This window comes from Rhinoraja longicauda, chromosome 20, assembly GCF_053455715.1.
Source record: "Rhinoraja longicauda isolate Sanriku21f chromosome 20, sRhiLon1.1, whole genome shotgun sequence".
NCBI classification, from domain to species: domain Eukaryota; kingdom Metazoa; phylum Chordata; class Chondrichthyes; order Rajiformes; family Arhynchobatidae; genus Rhinoraja; species Rhinoraja longicauda.
In genome coordinates, this window is record NC_135972.1 from 20,422,776 (window position 1) to 20,439,111 (window position 16,336).

Genomic DNA, 16,336 nt, shown 5'->3' on the forward strand with positions numbered 1-16,336 from the left:
ATAACTCTGTATCTTCTCCGATATGCCAAAAAGTAAATAGACTGATGCACTTTCTTCATCACCGCATCAGTGTGCCCAGGCTAGGTTGCTGGTGATATGGATGACTTGGAATGTGAAGCTATAGACCACCTCTACAGCAGCAGTGTTGATGGGAACAGGATTGTGTTTGCCCTTCTCCCTTCCTTAGGTCAACAACCCAAGGGAAGAACAACCTTCCTTAGCCAGAGGGTGGTGAATCTGTGGAACTCATTGCCACAGACAGCAGCGGAGGCCAAGTCATAGGGTATTTTTAAAGCGGAGATTGACAGATTCTTAATTAGTAAGGGTGTCAAAGGTGACAGAGAGAAGGCAGGAGAATGGGGTTTAGAGGGAAAAATAGATCAGCCATGATTGAATTGCATGGGCTGAATGGTCTAATTCTGCTCCTATTACATGAACCTAAGAACCAACTCTTTTGTCTTGCTGATATTAAGGATGAGGCTGTTGTCCTTATACCATAAAACTAGGTTCTTGATGTCTTTGCCTGTACATCACCATACAGTTGTAGATCCAGCCGACAGCAGTGGTATCATTAGTGAGCTTAAAGTTGCCATTGTACTTGGCCACAGAGTCATGGGTGTACAGGGAGTAGAGCAGGGGACTGAGCACACAACCCTGAGGGGCAATGGTGACGAGGGTCAGGGAATGTTGTGACCAGTTCTCCCCGACTGAGATCTCCTGGTCAGGAAGTCCCCAAGCCAGTTGAAGATGTTGATCATTAGCTCCTTGGGATTTTATCACTTTTCAACCTCACAATTTTTGATAATTTAAATGTTGGTAGATTTTGGGAGGCACAGCTGAGCTGCGGCCTCTCAGCACCAGAGACCTGTGTTCAATCCTGACCTCGAGTGCAGGCTGTGTGGAGTTTCTATGTTCTCCCTGTGACCGGGTGGGTTTTCTCCGAGTGCTCCGGTTTCCTCCCACATCCCAAAGACGTGCAGGTTTGTAGGACACATGGCTTCTGCAAGTTACCGCCTAGAGTGTGGATGAGTGGGAGAATCTGGGCGATTGCTGGTTGGCACGGAATCGATGGGCAGAAGGGCCTGTTTTTGCACTGTAACTCTAAGACGCTGCAGGTTCCCTTACTTATCGAGCCACTGGGATCGAGTTGGGTCTTGAAGACACCACAGCCCCACACAGCCACCACACACACACTGCCCCACACACACACACATACTGCCCCATACACGCACACACTGCCCCATACACGCACACACACTGCCCCCACACACACGCTGCCCCACACACACACTGCCCCATACACACACTGCCCCATACACACACTGCCCCATACACACACACACTGCCCCACACACACACTGCCCCATACACACACACTGCCCCATACACACAAACACTGCCCCATACACACACACACTGCCCCATACACACACTCGTACACACACACACACTGCCCCATACACACACACACATTGCCCCATACACACATACCCACACATTCAAACCCACACATGCAAACCTACGCACACTCACACACACACACCATACCCACCAACACACACACACCGACACATGCATATCCACACACTGCCCCACCCACATAAGTCCACACCTTTTAACCCCATTTGTTTCAGTTGGATCTATGGCTGTGAATCCAAAACTTCATTTCCCTCTTTGCTTTCGAACTCTAAGGGATTAATCAAGTGCTGTCAAGTGCAGGTTGCAACAAACCAGTCAAGTGCAGGTTGCAACAAACAGGCCATTTGGCCCAACAGGCTCGCTCCAACCCAGCTTTCTCCAATTTCAAGTAACTAATCAAATACCTCCCCCCCACCCTCACCTCTGGCCCCACCTGGATTTGCATTAATTTCTTCCCTTCCCCTTCCACCTATATTCCTTCCTCTGGCTCACAATTCGAACCTCATCTATCCTAATCTCAGATATTGTCACTTCATCTCTGGCCTGTGTCCAACCATCAGCCGATCAAAAGTCACCCTCACCTGTATCCACCTATTACTCGCCAGGCTGTATCCTGCCCCCAACTGCCCCCAGAATCAGTCTGAAGATGGGTCCCGATCCAAAATGTCACCTATCCATGTTCTGCAGACGCTGCTTGACACGCTGAGTCACTCCAGCACTCTGTTTCTTTTTTTGTAAACCAGCGTCTGCAGTTCCTCATGGCCAAACAAGACAAGCTTAGATGGGGCATAGTAGTTGGCACAGATGCGGCAGGCCAAAGGGTCTATTTCTGTGCTGTAGACTCTATGACTTGCAGACTGACTAAGACTTATTGGGAAGTCCACCACACACACTGTTCCCCCTCCTCTGGAGCGGCAGAGGTGCAGTGGCAGAGTTGCTGCCTTACAGCGTGGGAAATCTGGGTTCAATCCTGACCACAGGTGCTGTCTGTAGGGAGTTTGTACGTTCTCCCCGTGACTGCGTGATAGTTCACCCAAAGACGTACAGGTTTGTAGGTTAATTTGCTTCTGCAAATTGTAATTTGTCCCTCGTATGTAGTGTAATACTAGTGTATGGGGTAATCACTGCCTGTTGCAATGCTGTATCTCTAAAGTGTAAAGTCGTCTCTTTTTCGTGGACCTTCTCAACAAGAGGACTGAAACATTTTCATGGGTAGATTCTCCCAGGGGCCAACGACAACATGGCAGGTTAAGCCCATATCCCAGGAATGACCTGACAAAGTAATTGAAATTAGTTCATTCCTCAGCGGTGGGCAACATTGAGGAAAGTAATTCACATCCCGGGCCCCTGCTGTGAAAGTGAACAGTTATACGGCAGTGTGGGAGCTGATGTGTGCCACGATACAGGACAAGAACGAGGCATCGCTGGCCAAAGCTAGCAAGTCTTCACCAACATTGGTGCGGCAAGGTGGCGCAGCGGTACAGCTGCTGCCTTCACGCGACAGAGACCCGGGTTCAATCCCGACTACGGGTGCTGTCGGCATGGAGTTTGTACGTTCTCCCCGTGACAGCGTGGGTTTTCCCTGGGTGTTTCCCCTCACACTCCAAAGACGTGCAGGTTTTTTGGTTAGTTGGCTTCGGTAATTGTAAACATTGCCTCTAGTGTGTAGGATAGTGCTAGTGTACGGGGTGATCGCTGGTCGGCGCGGACTCGTTGGGCCAATGGGATTGTTTCCGCGCTGTATCTCTAAAATCTAAAGACTAAAGATCTCAAAAGAAGTTTCAGCATTTTGTTACATAAAACGTATTACTCTTGCATTCAAGTCAAGTACATTCTCAATCAAACAGCACAATAATAGCACCTTTGCACTGAACAAGTCAAAAATCCCACTACAAATAAAATATGGCCCCTCTTTACATAAAATGTAGATATTTAAAACAAGCAGACTCTTATATCAGCCCCGTCTATGAATTGTTTATGTTTAGGTTAATGGCTATACAAACTCCACCCCGTTTATCCTGTGCCAGGCCATCAGATTTGACCTCTTGTGCACTCTTGAAGGTTGCTACAATAATGTGGAGAACATGTATTCACAAAAGGTCTCAGGCACTGCAAAATAGAGACATGGAACAGTGCAAATGCATTCTCTGGTAGACTGCCAAAGTTGTACCCCTTATTGCAACCACCTCAGGTATAAAGGTGACATCTGTTAGAGTTGTGTGTCAGTTCTAACCCACAGGGGGATAGAGACTGGAGCCGAAGAAGATGCACCAGCCATCTTCTGCCAGTTCAATTTCACCGACACCCCACAACCCCCCCTCCCCCTCGTCCTCAACCTACACTCTTTCCAAATCTATGCCCCAAATTGGATTCAAACAGAGTGGACAAAAATCCAACATGTCTCAAAATGCTGATGGCCGAATTGTGTTGGAAGGACATAATGGAAAGGTTTGTGACAAAAAAAAAGTTAGATTAATTTAAGTTGCTGCCTATATATTCTCTGAGCAAGGGTATGAGGGCCCAGAATCACACCAGACTGAAGGTCAGAGTCTCTGGCAGCAGAATTGAGTTAGAAACTTATCCTTTGGATACAAACTTCAAGTTCAGGGAAATACAGCTTCTTAACAACGATTCAGATTAAAGGTCAACAGTTCACTTTTTTGGCAGGGAATTGGGTTATCAGCAGAATTATATCAGATTGTGCCCTGTTGCATAACAATATTTGCTGTTGCCAAAATCAACAGTCCAACTTAAACTGCAAATATTTCGAAAATACCTGGAGCCAGGCCTCCATTTTATTTTTTGGTGATAGCACATTGGCATGGGTATGTGTCACCTGGATAGATCGGCAGCACCCCAAACTTGATCCTCAAGCTTCTACCCCCAGTCAATTACGCCTTATCCCATTCTATCACCTCCCCCATGTAAAGAAGAGATTAAAAGTAATCATTTATTTATCAACAGTACTCCTAACAGGAAATGAATGCTTTTCAAAATCGCAGCTTACAAAAAAATCGTTTTGCAGTGCCAAGTGTCCTGCATGACTCAAGTCCAATCCATAGATAATGTTAAAACGAAAAGCTGTTACAATAAAAGGACACGGGTTAAAATTAAGTCCACATCGTGACCACCTTGTGCAAGGCAGGGACGGTAACTGTCCGGGCACCGACCATGAAGGAGAAACTGCTGGGAACACTTTTAGGAACACAAAGGCATTGCTTGTCCAGTCCTGCACTTTGCCCCATGAAGCAGTTGTCCAGGAACAGGGATTACTTGGGAGAACTTGCACGCTCCACTGAGAGAGTTTGGGTGTCGATCAGTAACCTTTCATAACTTGTAACCCGACGGCGACTCCGGTTATTGGCGACATTTACACCGAGCCCACTGAACCGATCCACCAGCAGCGACCCCGGGCAAGTGGATCCACCAGCAGCGGCCCCGGGCACATGGGTCCACCAGCAGCAGCCCCGGGCACGTGCCCTCCCAGCTCAGATTCGATAATTCCTATTGACGGCACTGGCATTCGCTCGGCTGGGGTTTCTCCAAATGTTCTCCTGTAACACCAGAGAAATGAGAATGATTTTAGCTTCATGAACAAGTGCTGGCTGTCTCAAGACACTTGCAGCTTCCCTGTTGCACCAGACCCTTGAATCAACCTCTCATAAGCCAAGGATGAATTCCTGAACTCAATCTTCCAATCTACCACATTGCAACCCTTACAATTTTTTTTACGATCTGCACTTTCTCTGCAGCTGAAACACTATATTTGAACCCGTCTAACAGTGAGTGATAGTGGATCAGATTTAGGTTATGTCTTGGCAATAGATATCCTGAGACCTTAGAGGGCAGCACAGTAGCGCGGCGGTAGAGTTGCTGCTTTCTAGCACCCGAGAAACCCTGGTTCGATCCTGACCACGGGTGCTGTCTGTGTGTGTGTGGAGTTTGCATGTTCTCCCTGTGACCACATGGGTTTTCTCCGGGTGCTTCGGTTTCCTCCCACATCTCAAAGACATGCAGATTGTAGGACTGGCTCTTACCCTCTGTCCTTTCTCTGTGTGCCTCTGGATGCGGAGGGAACTGTCTGATCGTTGGGGCTTTGCACAGTACATCTCCAGCAGCTTGAGGTCACAGCTCTGGAAGCAGCACTCGTCCACGATCCCTCGGTGCGGCCTCCGCACACTCGACCTGTAGCCCGTGGGTTTGTCTGCAGGGGGAGGATGGGGCAGGGTGAAAGGACACGCCTTACATTCCGGTCTCCAGGGTGAGGGATAAAGGTTTACCATCATGAGCGGAGATACGAGAGATACAGGCCTAACAGGAGGTGCTGAACAAGCTGTAGTTCGGTACTCTAGAAAAGTGGCAGGGAGGAGCGGGTTAGGTTAGTGTTAGTATTACAGCGCGGAAACTGACCCTTCGGCCCACTGAGTCCGCACCGACCTATGATCACCTGCACACTAGTTCTATCTCACTCACTAGAGATAATTCAAAGAGGCCAATTAACCTGCAAACCTGTACGTCTTTGAATGTGGGAGGAAATCGGAGCAGCCGGAGAAACCCCATGCGGTCACAGGGAGAATGTACAAACTCTGTACAGACAGCATCCGTCATCAAGATCAAACCTGGGTCTCTGGCGCTGTGAGGCAGCAACTCTACTGCTGCGCCACTGTGCCGCCTCTTATAGATTTGTGCAACACGGAAATCTGTCCAGGCCAACCAACATGTTCCATCTACACTAGTCCCACCTGCCCGCGTTTGGGAATGGACAGACGAAGTTCGGATCAGGACCTTTCTTTGGGTTTGAAGAAAGGTCCCAAACGTCATCTATCCATTCAGTCTAATGCAGGGTCAAGACTTGAAATCTGTCAATTTAGTTTGAAGAAAGGTCCTGACCTAAAATGTCACCTGTCCATTCAGTCTGAAGAAGGGTCCCGACCCAAAATATCATCTGCCCCTTCCCTTCACGGATGCTGCCTGACCCGCTGAGTTCCTCCAGCACTTTGTGCTTTGCTCAAGATTCTAGCGTTTGCAGTTCCTTGTGCCTCCATGTAAATATTATTAGAAGCAGTGAAGGAGGCAGCAAATTCAGACAAAACCTCTTTACCAGAGAAGCAAGGAGAATGTGGAACTGGGTCCCTGGAGAGTGTTTGCGGGGAACAGTGTAGATCTATTGACTACTAAGGGAAGAAAGGAAGAGAAGCTGTTGGAGGGTGGGAGATAACGCAGCGCAGAGAGAAAAAAAAAGAGTCCCAACCCAAGACGTCACCTATCCATGTTTCCAGATATGCTGACTGGCCTGCTGAGTTAGTTTAGTTTAGAGATGTAGCGTTAAAACAGGCCCTTTGGCCCACCAAGTCCACGCCGACCAGCGATCCCCGTACGGTAACATTATCCTGCACACTGGGGACAATTTACAATTTTTATCAAAACCAATTAACCTACAAACCTGTATGCAGAAAACCCACGCGATCACGGGGAGAATGTACAAACTCCGTACAGACAGCACCCGTAGTCAGGTACTCCATCACTTTCTGTCTATTCTACAGTATGAAATGTTTGGGCTGAATGGCCAGTTTTTCCCACTGTTTTCCCACTCAACACATTGTTTTATATCTCAGGCCACAAGTTCCTTCGACTGTTAGAAGGCCAAAGGCACTGATGATTTGATGCATCATCTGAGAGTCTGGCAGTGCATCTGAGACACAGGTCCCTGCCAGAATCTCCAGCCTTGATTCAGGGTTGGAGCCCCAGCCTGAGGCTCGTGCCAAAAAAATAATTACTTGGAAGAAGAATCGCTGTGTTGTACAAAACCTATTTCTGGACAGGAAGCGTATGTTTTTGTCAAACTTTTGGCTTAAATTGCCCGTCCAATGTTAGAAGGTGGATGTTCACGAGATCATTTACTACTCAGAATCGACAGGGCTGGCAAATTTATTAATCGCCAGATGTGACAGATTTATTCGGTGTAGAAGTCTGGAGATTCAGTGTAGAAGCAGGAGATTTTAATCAGGGTCTTAAACTTATTATATTTATCAGTGCTAACTATCTGTGACCATTATCCTTTATCTGTGCACTGTGGACGGCTTGAGTGTACAGTCTTTTCTTTAGAAACAAATAACAATCGATGCTGGTTTATAGCAAAGATAGACACAAAGTGCTGGAGTATCTCAGCGGGTCAGGCAGCATCTCTGGAGAAAAAGGATGGGTGACTACTTTGCTTTGACTGGATAGCACACAAAAAAAAAGATTTTCACTGTACCTCACCACACGCGACAATAATAAACTAACCTAAACATATCACTTTTCAACTTTTTTTATTCAAACCATCAGAGTGTAAAGTTATGAGGTTCTGTAATAAATACTTTTATAAGATTAATTCACAGGATGTGGCCGTTACTGTCAAGGTCCTACTTTGTTTGAAAGATACACAATGGAAACAGGCCCTTCGGCCCACTGAGCCCATGCTGACCATCGATCACTCGTTCACACTAGTTCCATGTTATCCCACTTCCACATCCACTCCCTGCACACTAGGGGCAATTTACAGAGATAAATGCACCTACAAACCCGCACGTCTTTGGGATGTGAGAGGAAACTGGAGCATCTGGAGGAAACCCACACTGTCACAGGGAGTTATGTTAGTTTAGTTTATTGTCACGTGTACTGAGGTACAGCGAAAAGCTTTTTGTTCCATACTATCCAGTCAGCAGAAAGACTATACCTTATAATCAAGCCACCCACAGTGCACAGATACAGAATAAAAGGAATAACGTTTAGTGCAAGATAAAGTCCAGTAAAGTCCGATTAAAGATAGTCTGAGTGTTTCCAATGCAGTAGATGGGAGGTGAGGATTGCTCTCTAGGGAGAACGTGCAAACTCCGCACAGACAGCACCTGAGTTCAGGATCAAATCCAGGTCTCTGACACTGTGGGGAGCGTTCTACCAGCTGCACCATTGTGCTTTACGGTGGCAAATCAATCACTTGCTGAGTTGCTTCCACGAGTGGTTGAGATAAGGGAAAGGCAACGTCTTCAGAAGAGGCAAGTTCCCATGTGCCTTCTTGGTGGTAAAGGCCACAGGTGTGGCAGGCTCTGACCAAGAATCTGAGTTCCATTGCGCAGTGCATCTCTATCAGGTGGATTTTAGACCATTTGTTCCCTTAGAAACAGGCCAATATTCTCACGGGTCTACACAGATCAACAATAAATAATTAGTAGGAAATTCATTGTGTAGGAAGGAACTGCAGATGCTGGTTTTCACTATCTGCTGGATTAAATCTGCGGGACAGGCAGCATCTCTGGAGAAAATGAATGGGTGACGTTTCAGGTCGAGATCCTTCTTCAGACTTTCAGAAATTCACTGTGATTGCTGAAGAGTTGTTTCATAAAACATAGAACATGACAGCACAAGAACAGACCCTTCGGTCCACAACATCTGTGCTGAATGTGATGCCAAGATAACCTCCTATCTTCCTGCACATAATCCATACCTCTCCATTCCCTACATATTCACATGCCTATCCAAACGTCTCTTAAATGCCACTATCATACCTTCCTCCATTATTGCCCTTGGCAGCACGCTTTAGGCACTCACTACTTTTTCCCTACTAAAAAAATTGGCCCTCACCTCCCCTTTAAACTTTGCTCCTCTCACCCTTAAGCTATGCATCTGGTATTTGAGTTTTCCATCTATGCCTCCCAATTTTATATACTTCTATCAGGTCTCCCCGCAAAATCCAGCGTTCCAGATAAAACAATCCAAGTCTGTCCAATCTCTCCCTGTGGCTAATGACTAACCCGGGCATCATTCGGGTAAACCTTCTCAGCACCCTTTCCAAAGTTTCGTCAGCCTAGATCCAGGTAGCAGAGTGTCAGGATGAGACATCAATGAAGAGATGGCATAGCTTTGGAATTTTCTAGATAGACTCATCTCCTCCTCTCTACAATGAGAAGAATTGTCTCCACCTGAAATGTCGCCCATTCCTTCTGTTCAGAGACGCTGCCTGTCCCGCTGAGTTACTCCAGCATTTTGTGTCTCTCTTTGGAATTTTCTACGCTGGAGGCTGTGGATACTAACAAGATGTTGAGGCTTTGCAGAGGGTGCAGAAGTGGTTTACCAGAATGATGTCTAAATTAGAGGGATTTTGGATTGTTTTGTCTGGAAGATCAGAGGTTAAAGGAGATTTGATCGAAGCATATAAAATTATGATGGACACAAAGGGTAGACAGAATCTTTTTCCCCAGGTTGAAAATGTTAAAGACCAGAGGACATAGGTTTAGTAGGATATGGGCCAAACAAAGGCAAGTGGGACTAGTATAAATGGTTCACCTTGGGCGGCATGGGCAAGTGGGCCAACGGGCCTGTTTCCATGATGTATGACTCTGTGACTTTATGAGATAGCTTTAAGGCGAGGGGACAAAGTTTAAAGGCGATGTTTGGGACGTGGTAAGTGGTTCACGCTGCCGGGGTTGTGGTGGAGGCAGATACAATAATGACATTTAAGTCTCATGGGATTAGAGGGATATGAATCGTGTGCAGGCAGAGGAGACTAGTTTAACTCTGCATCATGGTCGGCTTGGACATTGTGGGCCAAAGGGTAGGTTCCTGTGCTGTACTCTGTTCTATGTTCACCACTGAGTTTATTCAAGACTGGGAATACTAATCTCAGCCTAAAATAGACTGAATGGCTGACCTTCCATCGATGTTTACTGTGGCAAATCAGGAGATATAGAGATCAGGTAGAAATGTTGTTTTGCAGGAAATGATAAGTCAGAACTTTGTTGAACCACAAGCCAGGTTTGATCATAAAAATCATACAGAGATACATTCACCGAGTCTGTACTGACCACCAACCCTGCGCTTACACCAACATTGCAGTAATTCCACTTTTTATTTTCCTCACATTCTAATCAACTTTCCAAGATTCTGAAAAGAAGACACAATACATCAGTGGGACAGGCAGCTGGAGAACTCGGATAGGTGAGTGCTTTGGGTCGTGACCCTTCTTCAGAAGATATCTTCTCAGTTTGTACGTTCTCCCCGTGACCTGCGTGGATTTTCTCTGAGATCGTCGGTTTCCTCCCACACTCCAAAGACGTACAGGTTTGTATGTTAATTAGCTTGCGGTGTTAATGTGTGGGATCGCTGGTCGGTGCAGAATCGGCGAGCTGAAAGGCCTGTTCTCTAAACTCTGTATCTCTGAACTAAACTAAAGGGCCTGTCCCACTTAGGCGATTTTAAGGCGACTGCCGGCAACTAGGATGTCGCCGATAGTTCGCCGGGGTGTTGCGGGCATGATCATGAGGAGTCTTCAAAGAATCGCAGTGGATCTCGGCGCGTCACTGAAAAATTAACCGGATTTAAATTTCTCGGCGACAGCTGGCTTGTCGCCAGGTATCATTGCTTATTGCGGGCGCTGTCGCATGCTGTCCCCAGGTTTGCTAGGTTGTCACAGATGCATTTAGAAGCACGTAATATTAAATTAGTTAAAGTCATTTGAAGATACCATAAAATATTTGTGTTTAATCAATTTATTTACCGTCAGGACATTTGACAGGTAGATTGGAGGCGACAGTTTGACGGTCAGGTAAGCTTGGGAATTTTGCGATGTTTATGGCCATCAGCGATTACTTTTAAAGTAGGCTCCCAACCCAGATATGCAACCCAGAAACCAGATATGCATCTCCCGTACATTTTCATGGAATGCCCACACTCGCACAAAAATCCATTTAACCACGTTTTAAAATTAAATTTCTTAATACTGCTATTAGTAAACTGGAAGTCAATCCAGTTTATGCCTTGTTACAGTGAAGCTTGGTTTTCAAGTAACCCGGGCAAGATGTTATATTTCAAAACTCTCAAGTAATTACAGACTTGTCAGTGATTTCAGCGAAAATTAGGACGTCGGAGAAGCATTGATGTTTCCGAAGACGGTGTAATCTCTTAGCCAGGTGCTAGTTTCACAAAAAAAGTCACTTGTATCGACCTGACTCGGCATTGTCGTGGTCATTGTCGTAGGGTAAGACAATTTTGGCGATCTGCTATGACTATGGCAGTCGCCGGCAGTTGCCTAAGAGGGAAAGGCCCTTAAGCTAGCACAAAACCAACACACAAAACTGATGCAAGCTTAAATGCCACGAAAAGAACTTAATGATAGGACAATCATACATCAGGCTCTCTATGGACATTACTTTAACCTACAAGAGAAGACACCATTGAACATAGGGAAACAGTAATTGTAGAACATAGAACATCAGTGAGAACATCAGGAACAGGCCCTTCGGTCCACAATGTCAACGCTGAACATGATGCCAAGATAAAACCAATCTCCTGTACCTGAACGCGATCCATATCCCTCCATTCCCTGCATATCCACGTGCCAATCTAAAAGCCTCTTAAATCCCACTATCGTATCTACCCCCACCACCACCCCTGGCAGCACATTCTAGGCACCCCCCAAAAAAAACTTGCCCCACACATCTCTTTCAAACATCTCAAAGCTCAAAAAGACATAACATGCTGAAATAACACAATGGGTCAGGCAGCATCTCTGGAGAATATGGATAAGTGAGGTTTTGAGTAAAAACATTTCTTCAGCCCCAAAACGTCACCTTTCCATGTTCTCCAGAAATGCTGCCTGACCAACTGAACTACTCTAGCAATTTGAGCCTTTTTAAAATTTAAACCCGCATCTGTAGTTCCTTGTATCTCATCTTAAAGTTATGCCCTCTAGTCTTTGACATTTCCACCCTGGTAATAAAGTCTAGGAATTGATGCAGATAGATCTAGCTGACAAATTGTCAATGCAGTTGAATAATGCAGTGAACAGCCGACTTCTCAACCAAACCCCAGGGGTGGAACAGTCAAAGACGAGAGGGCATAGCTTTAAGTTGACTGGCCACTCTATCTTTGCTAAATACTCAAATGACAATGTAACCCTTTGAATATCTCTGTGTCATATTGCACGGAAGCATGCCCTTCAGTCCAACTTGCCCATGCCACCAAGATGCCCCATCTACAGTAATCCCACCTGCCCGTATTTGGCCCACATCCCTATCACCTTTCCTATCCATGTACCTGTCCAAGTATCCTTTAAATGCTGTTATAGTACAGCCTCAACTACTTCCTCTGGCAGGTCATTCCACATACCCAGCACCCACTGTGTGAAAAAGTTGTCCTACTAAAAATGTTCCTACTAAATCTTGAATCTGGAGGTAAGAAGAGAGAAAGAGAGAGAGAGAGAGAGAAAGAGAGAGAGAGAGAGAAAGAGAAAGAGAGAGAGAGAGAGAGGGATTCTCAAGCACGGCAGCCGAGGTGGGAAGGAGTTGAACTTACTGAAGTAGAATCCTCGTTCGCCACAGACGAACTGTAGAGCATCCACGAGCTCGGCCCCGCACAGGGTCTCTGGGCTGGGTCTCGTCCCGTTCACGGCCAGTGCACACAGCATCAGGTAGAGCACAGAGGGGCAGGAGAGCAGCTCCATCCTAGCGGCCTGTGGAGATAAGAGACAACAGTCACCGCACCACTGTGGCACCCAGCAGACAATGTTTGGTTAGCGCGGACTACCGTCAGAGCATTTCAGCCGAAACCTTGAGCTCATCCAAAATACAGGCAGTGTCCTAACATGCACTCGGTCCCATTCGCCTTTCACCCCAGCCTGTGCTGTCTGCTGGTTACGCAATACCTCTGATTTTTAAAACCTACATTCTTGTTTTCTAGTTAAAAATAATCTCTCCACTATCTCCTCCCCATTGCCTAACCATTTCATCCCCCAACCCTGGAGTCCTCCAAGATCTCCAATTCCACTCCAATAATCACTACCAAACCTAATCACTCAATTGTGGGCAGTTTTGTGCCCCATATCTGAGGAAGGATGCGCTGGTGTTGGAGAGGAGGTTTACGAGATTGATCCTAGGGATGTTTGGGTTAACATATGATGAGCGTTGGACCGCACTGGACCTCTTACTCGCTGGAGGTTAGAAGAATGAGGGGGGACCTCATTGAAACTTACTGAATAGTGAAAGGCCTGGGTAGAGTGGATGTGGAGAAGATGTTTCCACTACATACATAGATAAATACGTAATTATAAGGTTCTAGGTTCTATATTTGAATGACGGAACTCTCTCAATACGAGCATACACTTGGCTGACATCAAGGGCTCATCTACTCTCCGTGTACAAGTCACACCCGGTGGTGTCCCATTCACCAACCTCCTGTCCTTACACACCAACAAGCTGCCAGCACTCAGAGTCATGGAGTGTGGAAACAGGCCCTTCAGCCCAACTTGCCCATGCCAATCAACATTCCCCAACTACTAGTCCCACCTGCTTGCGTTTGGCCCATATCTGTCTTTTGGTTTTGGTTTTAGAGACACAGCATGGAAGCAGGCCCTTCAGCCCACTGAGTCCACGCAGACCAGTGATCACCCATATGCTAGTCCTATCCCACACACTCGGGACAATTTACCGACACCAGTTAACCTGCAAACCTGCACATCTTTAAAATGTGGGAGAACATGCAAATTCCATAGACAGCGTCCGAGGTCAGGAACGAACCCAGGTCTCTGGCACTGTAAGGCAGCAACTCTACTGTTGCACAGCTACTCCTAAACCTATCCTATCCATGCACCTGTCCAAATGTTATTTATAGTACCTGCCTCAACTACCTCCTCTGGCAGCTCGTTCCATACACCCACCACCTTCAGTGTAAATAGGTTGCCTCTCTAGTAGCCATTGATTCTCAGTGTGTCCCACATACCTCAGGTTCTCTTGGTTCACACAGACTCTGCTCCCACAGGTAACTATCTAACAGGCAGGTGCATCTTGGTCTAACTATTTCTTGACCCGGCAAGTTGCTGGTGGGAAAGGCGCCCATTCCCAGAGGGAATCAGGCTTTGGGTCATGGAAAGGGAAGATCATTGGGTACCTCCCCAAGGAAGCAGATTGTGAATTAACATCTAAAGGACCAGGGAATTAATGTCAAGGAAGGAACCGCAGATAGACACAAAAAGCTGGAGTAACTCAGCAGGCCAGGCAGCATCTCTGGAGAAAAGGAATAGGTGACCTTTCGGGTGTCAAGGGTTATGGAGAGAAGGCAGGAAAATGGGATTAGGAGGCAGAGATCAGCCATGATTGAATGGCAGAGTAGACTCGATGGGCCAAATGGCTTAATTCTACTCCTATAACGTGTGTGTCTGTCTGTGTGTGTGTGTGTGTGTCTGTGTGTCTGTCTGTGTGTCTGCCTGTGTGTGTGTGTCTGTCTGTGTGCGTGTGTGTCTGCCTGTGTATGCAGGGCCGTCTTAACGCATGGGCCTGATAGGCACTTGCCCGGGGGCCCATGCTGATCTGTGTATGTTAAGTGACTTGCAATAAATAAATACTACTTTAAAAATGTAGGTTCAATAAGTGCTTTTTTCGCAACATTTTCGGTCCCTAAGTGCTTCTCACAGCGATCTGTAAGTGCTTTTCGCAACAATGTAGCACCCTAAGTCCATCGCTAAGTGCTTTTCGGTAAGTGCTTTTCGCCGGCACGACAGGGGGGGGGGGGGGGCTGGTAGGGAAAGGGGGGTGGGGGAGAGTAACGGTAGGGGCCCCAGTACACTGCTTTGCCCGGGGGCCCATAATGCTGTAAAAACGACCCTGTGTGTATGTGACACTTCTTCAGATTTCTGAGGAAGAGTCTCGACCCGAAACGCCCAACTCTTCCTTCTCTCCAGAGATGCTGCCTGACCCGCTGAGTTACTCCAGCTTTTTGCGTCTATCTTGCGTTCAATGTCAAATCAGGTTAAGGGGGGGGGGGGGGGGGGGGGGGGGGACTTGGCTTGGTGGCCAGGAAATTGGAATTGCTTCTTTTTTTTTAACCTCCAAACAATTAAAGTCCGAGCCCGGAGTTAATTTCGTTAGCCGGAGGGGTTGATAGACAGTGATAAAGAATTGTCATTTTGCTAAAAGCGAATGAGGAATTAATCTAACGCCCTATTACCGCCCAGCCCGTTCCTCCCGCGGAGTTTCGGTCGCATCAAGGCTGGACAAGTGAATTGAAATTACAGACAAAACGTCGTAAACCCAGCGCGTCGCAGAGTGCTGGAGAAACTCAGCGGGCCGGGCAGCATCTATGTAGGCAAATAGACAGGGTCCCGACCTGAAACGTCGCCTGCCCATTACTGACCCACTGAGTTCCTCCAGTGCTTTGTGTTTTGCTCCAGCTTCAAACACCTGCAGTTCCTCTGTCTCTATCCCAGCTCTCTGTAATCCCTTAAACACTTAGCGCCCACGAATCACCCCGATTTCAAACGTTAAAAGAAAAAAACCCGTCCCAATTGATACGATTAAGCGATTCTTTCCTCCAGTATAACTTTCACCCAAAGAGTCGTGCCTGGATTAATCTCCACAGTATAAACTACAGTGCAGTATTCATTGTTAAATTGTTGCCAATAACTCTAAACTAAGCTAAGGATCCAAGGCAATAAATTAACGGCTATACCTTTGCTCCAGCGTCTCCCTGTAGTCGCCTCCTGCTCATTGACGTTGCCACGGGCTGGATGTCAGCCGCGTTGTTGGCGGTACACTGCCGGGGTGAGGAGGTGCCGGCACCGACGCGCTGTATCGTGGAGTAACTCAGCCGGATATTCCTTCACCCCCGGCCCCGCCTGAGCGCAGCGGAGCCCCCAGCCGGAGACGCGCGGCCCCAATATGCTCCGGCCGCCGGGGGAGGGGGCGACTCGTCCCACGCGTGTCTAGGCTTGATTCAAGGGCAGCTGGCGAGCTGACCTCCCCACCCCTCAGACCTCCTCCCTCCTCCAACCCTCTCCCTATCACACCCCTCTTCCTGCCCCAGCCGCTCATCCTTCCTCATCTCCTCCCCTCTCTCAACCCTTCCCCTCCTGGTCCATCTGCCCATCTCCTCTCTCCATCCTCCCCCT

At 47.3% G+C, this 16,336-nt stretch overlaps 1 protein-coding gene across 1 annotated transcript; it reads right to left on the reverse strand.

The window, feature by feature from the left end:
• Positions 1-3,753: 3,753 nt before the first annotated feature.
• igf1 (insulin-like growth factor 1) lies at positions 3,754-16,134 on the reverse strand. Its single transcript, XM_078416575.1, has 4 exons — positions 15,898-16,134; positions 12,751-12,907; positions 5,457-5,623; positions 3,754-4,973 (listed from the first exon to the last, which is right to left on the reverse strand). Exons 1-4 carry the CDS (start codon positions 15,934-15,936, stop codon positions 4,908-4,910), a joined length of 429 nt encoding a protein of 142 aa, XP_078272701.1. The 5' UTR covers positions 15,937-16,134; the 3' UTR covers positions 3,754-4,907.
• Positions 16,135-16,336: the final 202 nt, after the last annotated feature.

What these genes read in the sequence shown, in the direction of transcription:
- igf1 (XM_078416575.1), bottom strand. Translation starts at nt 15,936, where the DNA reads ATGAGCAGGAGGCGACTACAGGGAGACGCTGGAGCAAAG. An exon ending in AGGGAGACGCTGGAGCAAAG is followed by an intron (nt 12,908 to 15,897) that starts GTATAGCCGTTA and finishes TTATCTCCACAG; the next exon opens with GCCGCTAGGATGGAGCTGCT. An exon ending in CGAACGAGGATTCTACTTCA is followed by an intron (nt 5,624 to 12,750) that starts GTAAGTTCAACT and finishes CTCCCCCTGCAG; the next exon opens with ACAAACCCACGGGCTACAGG.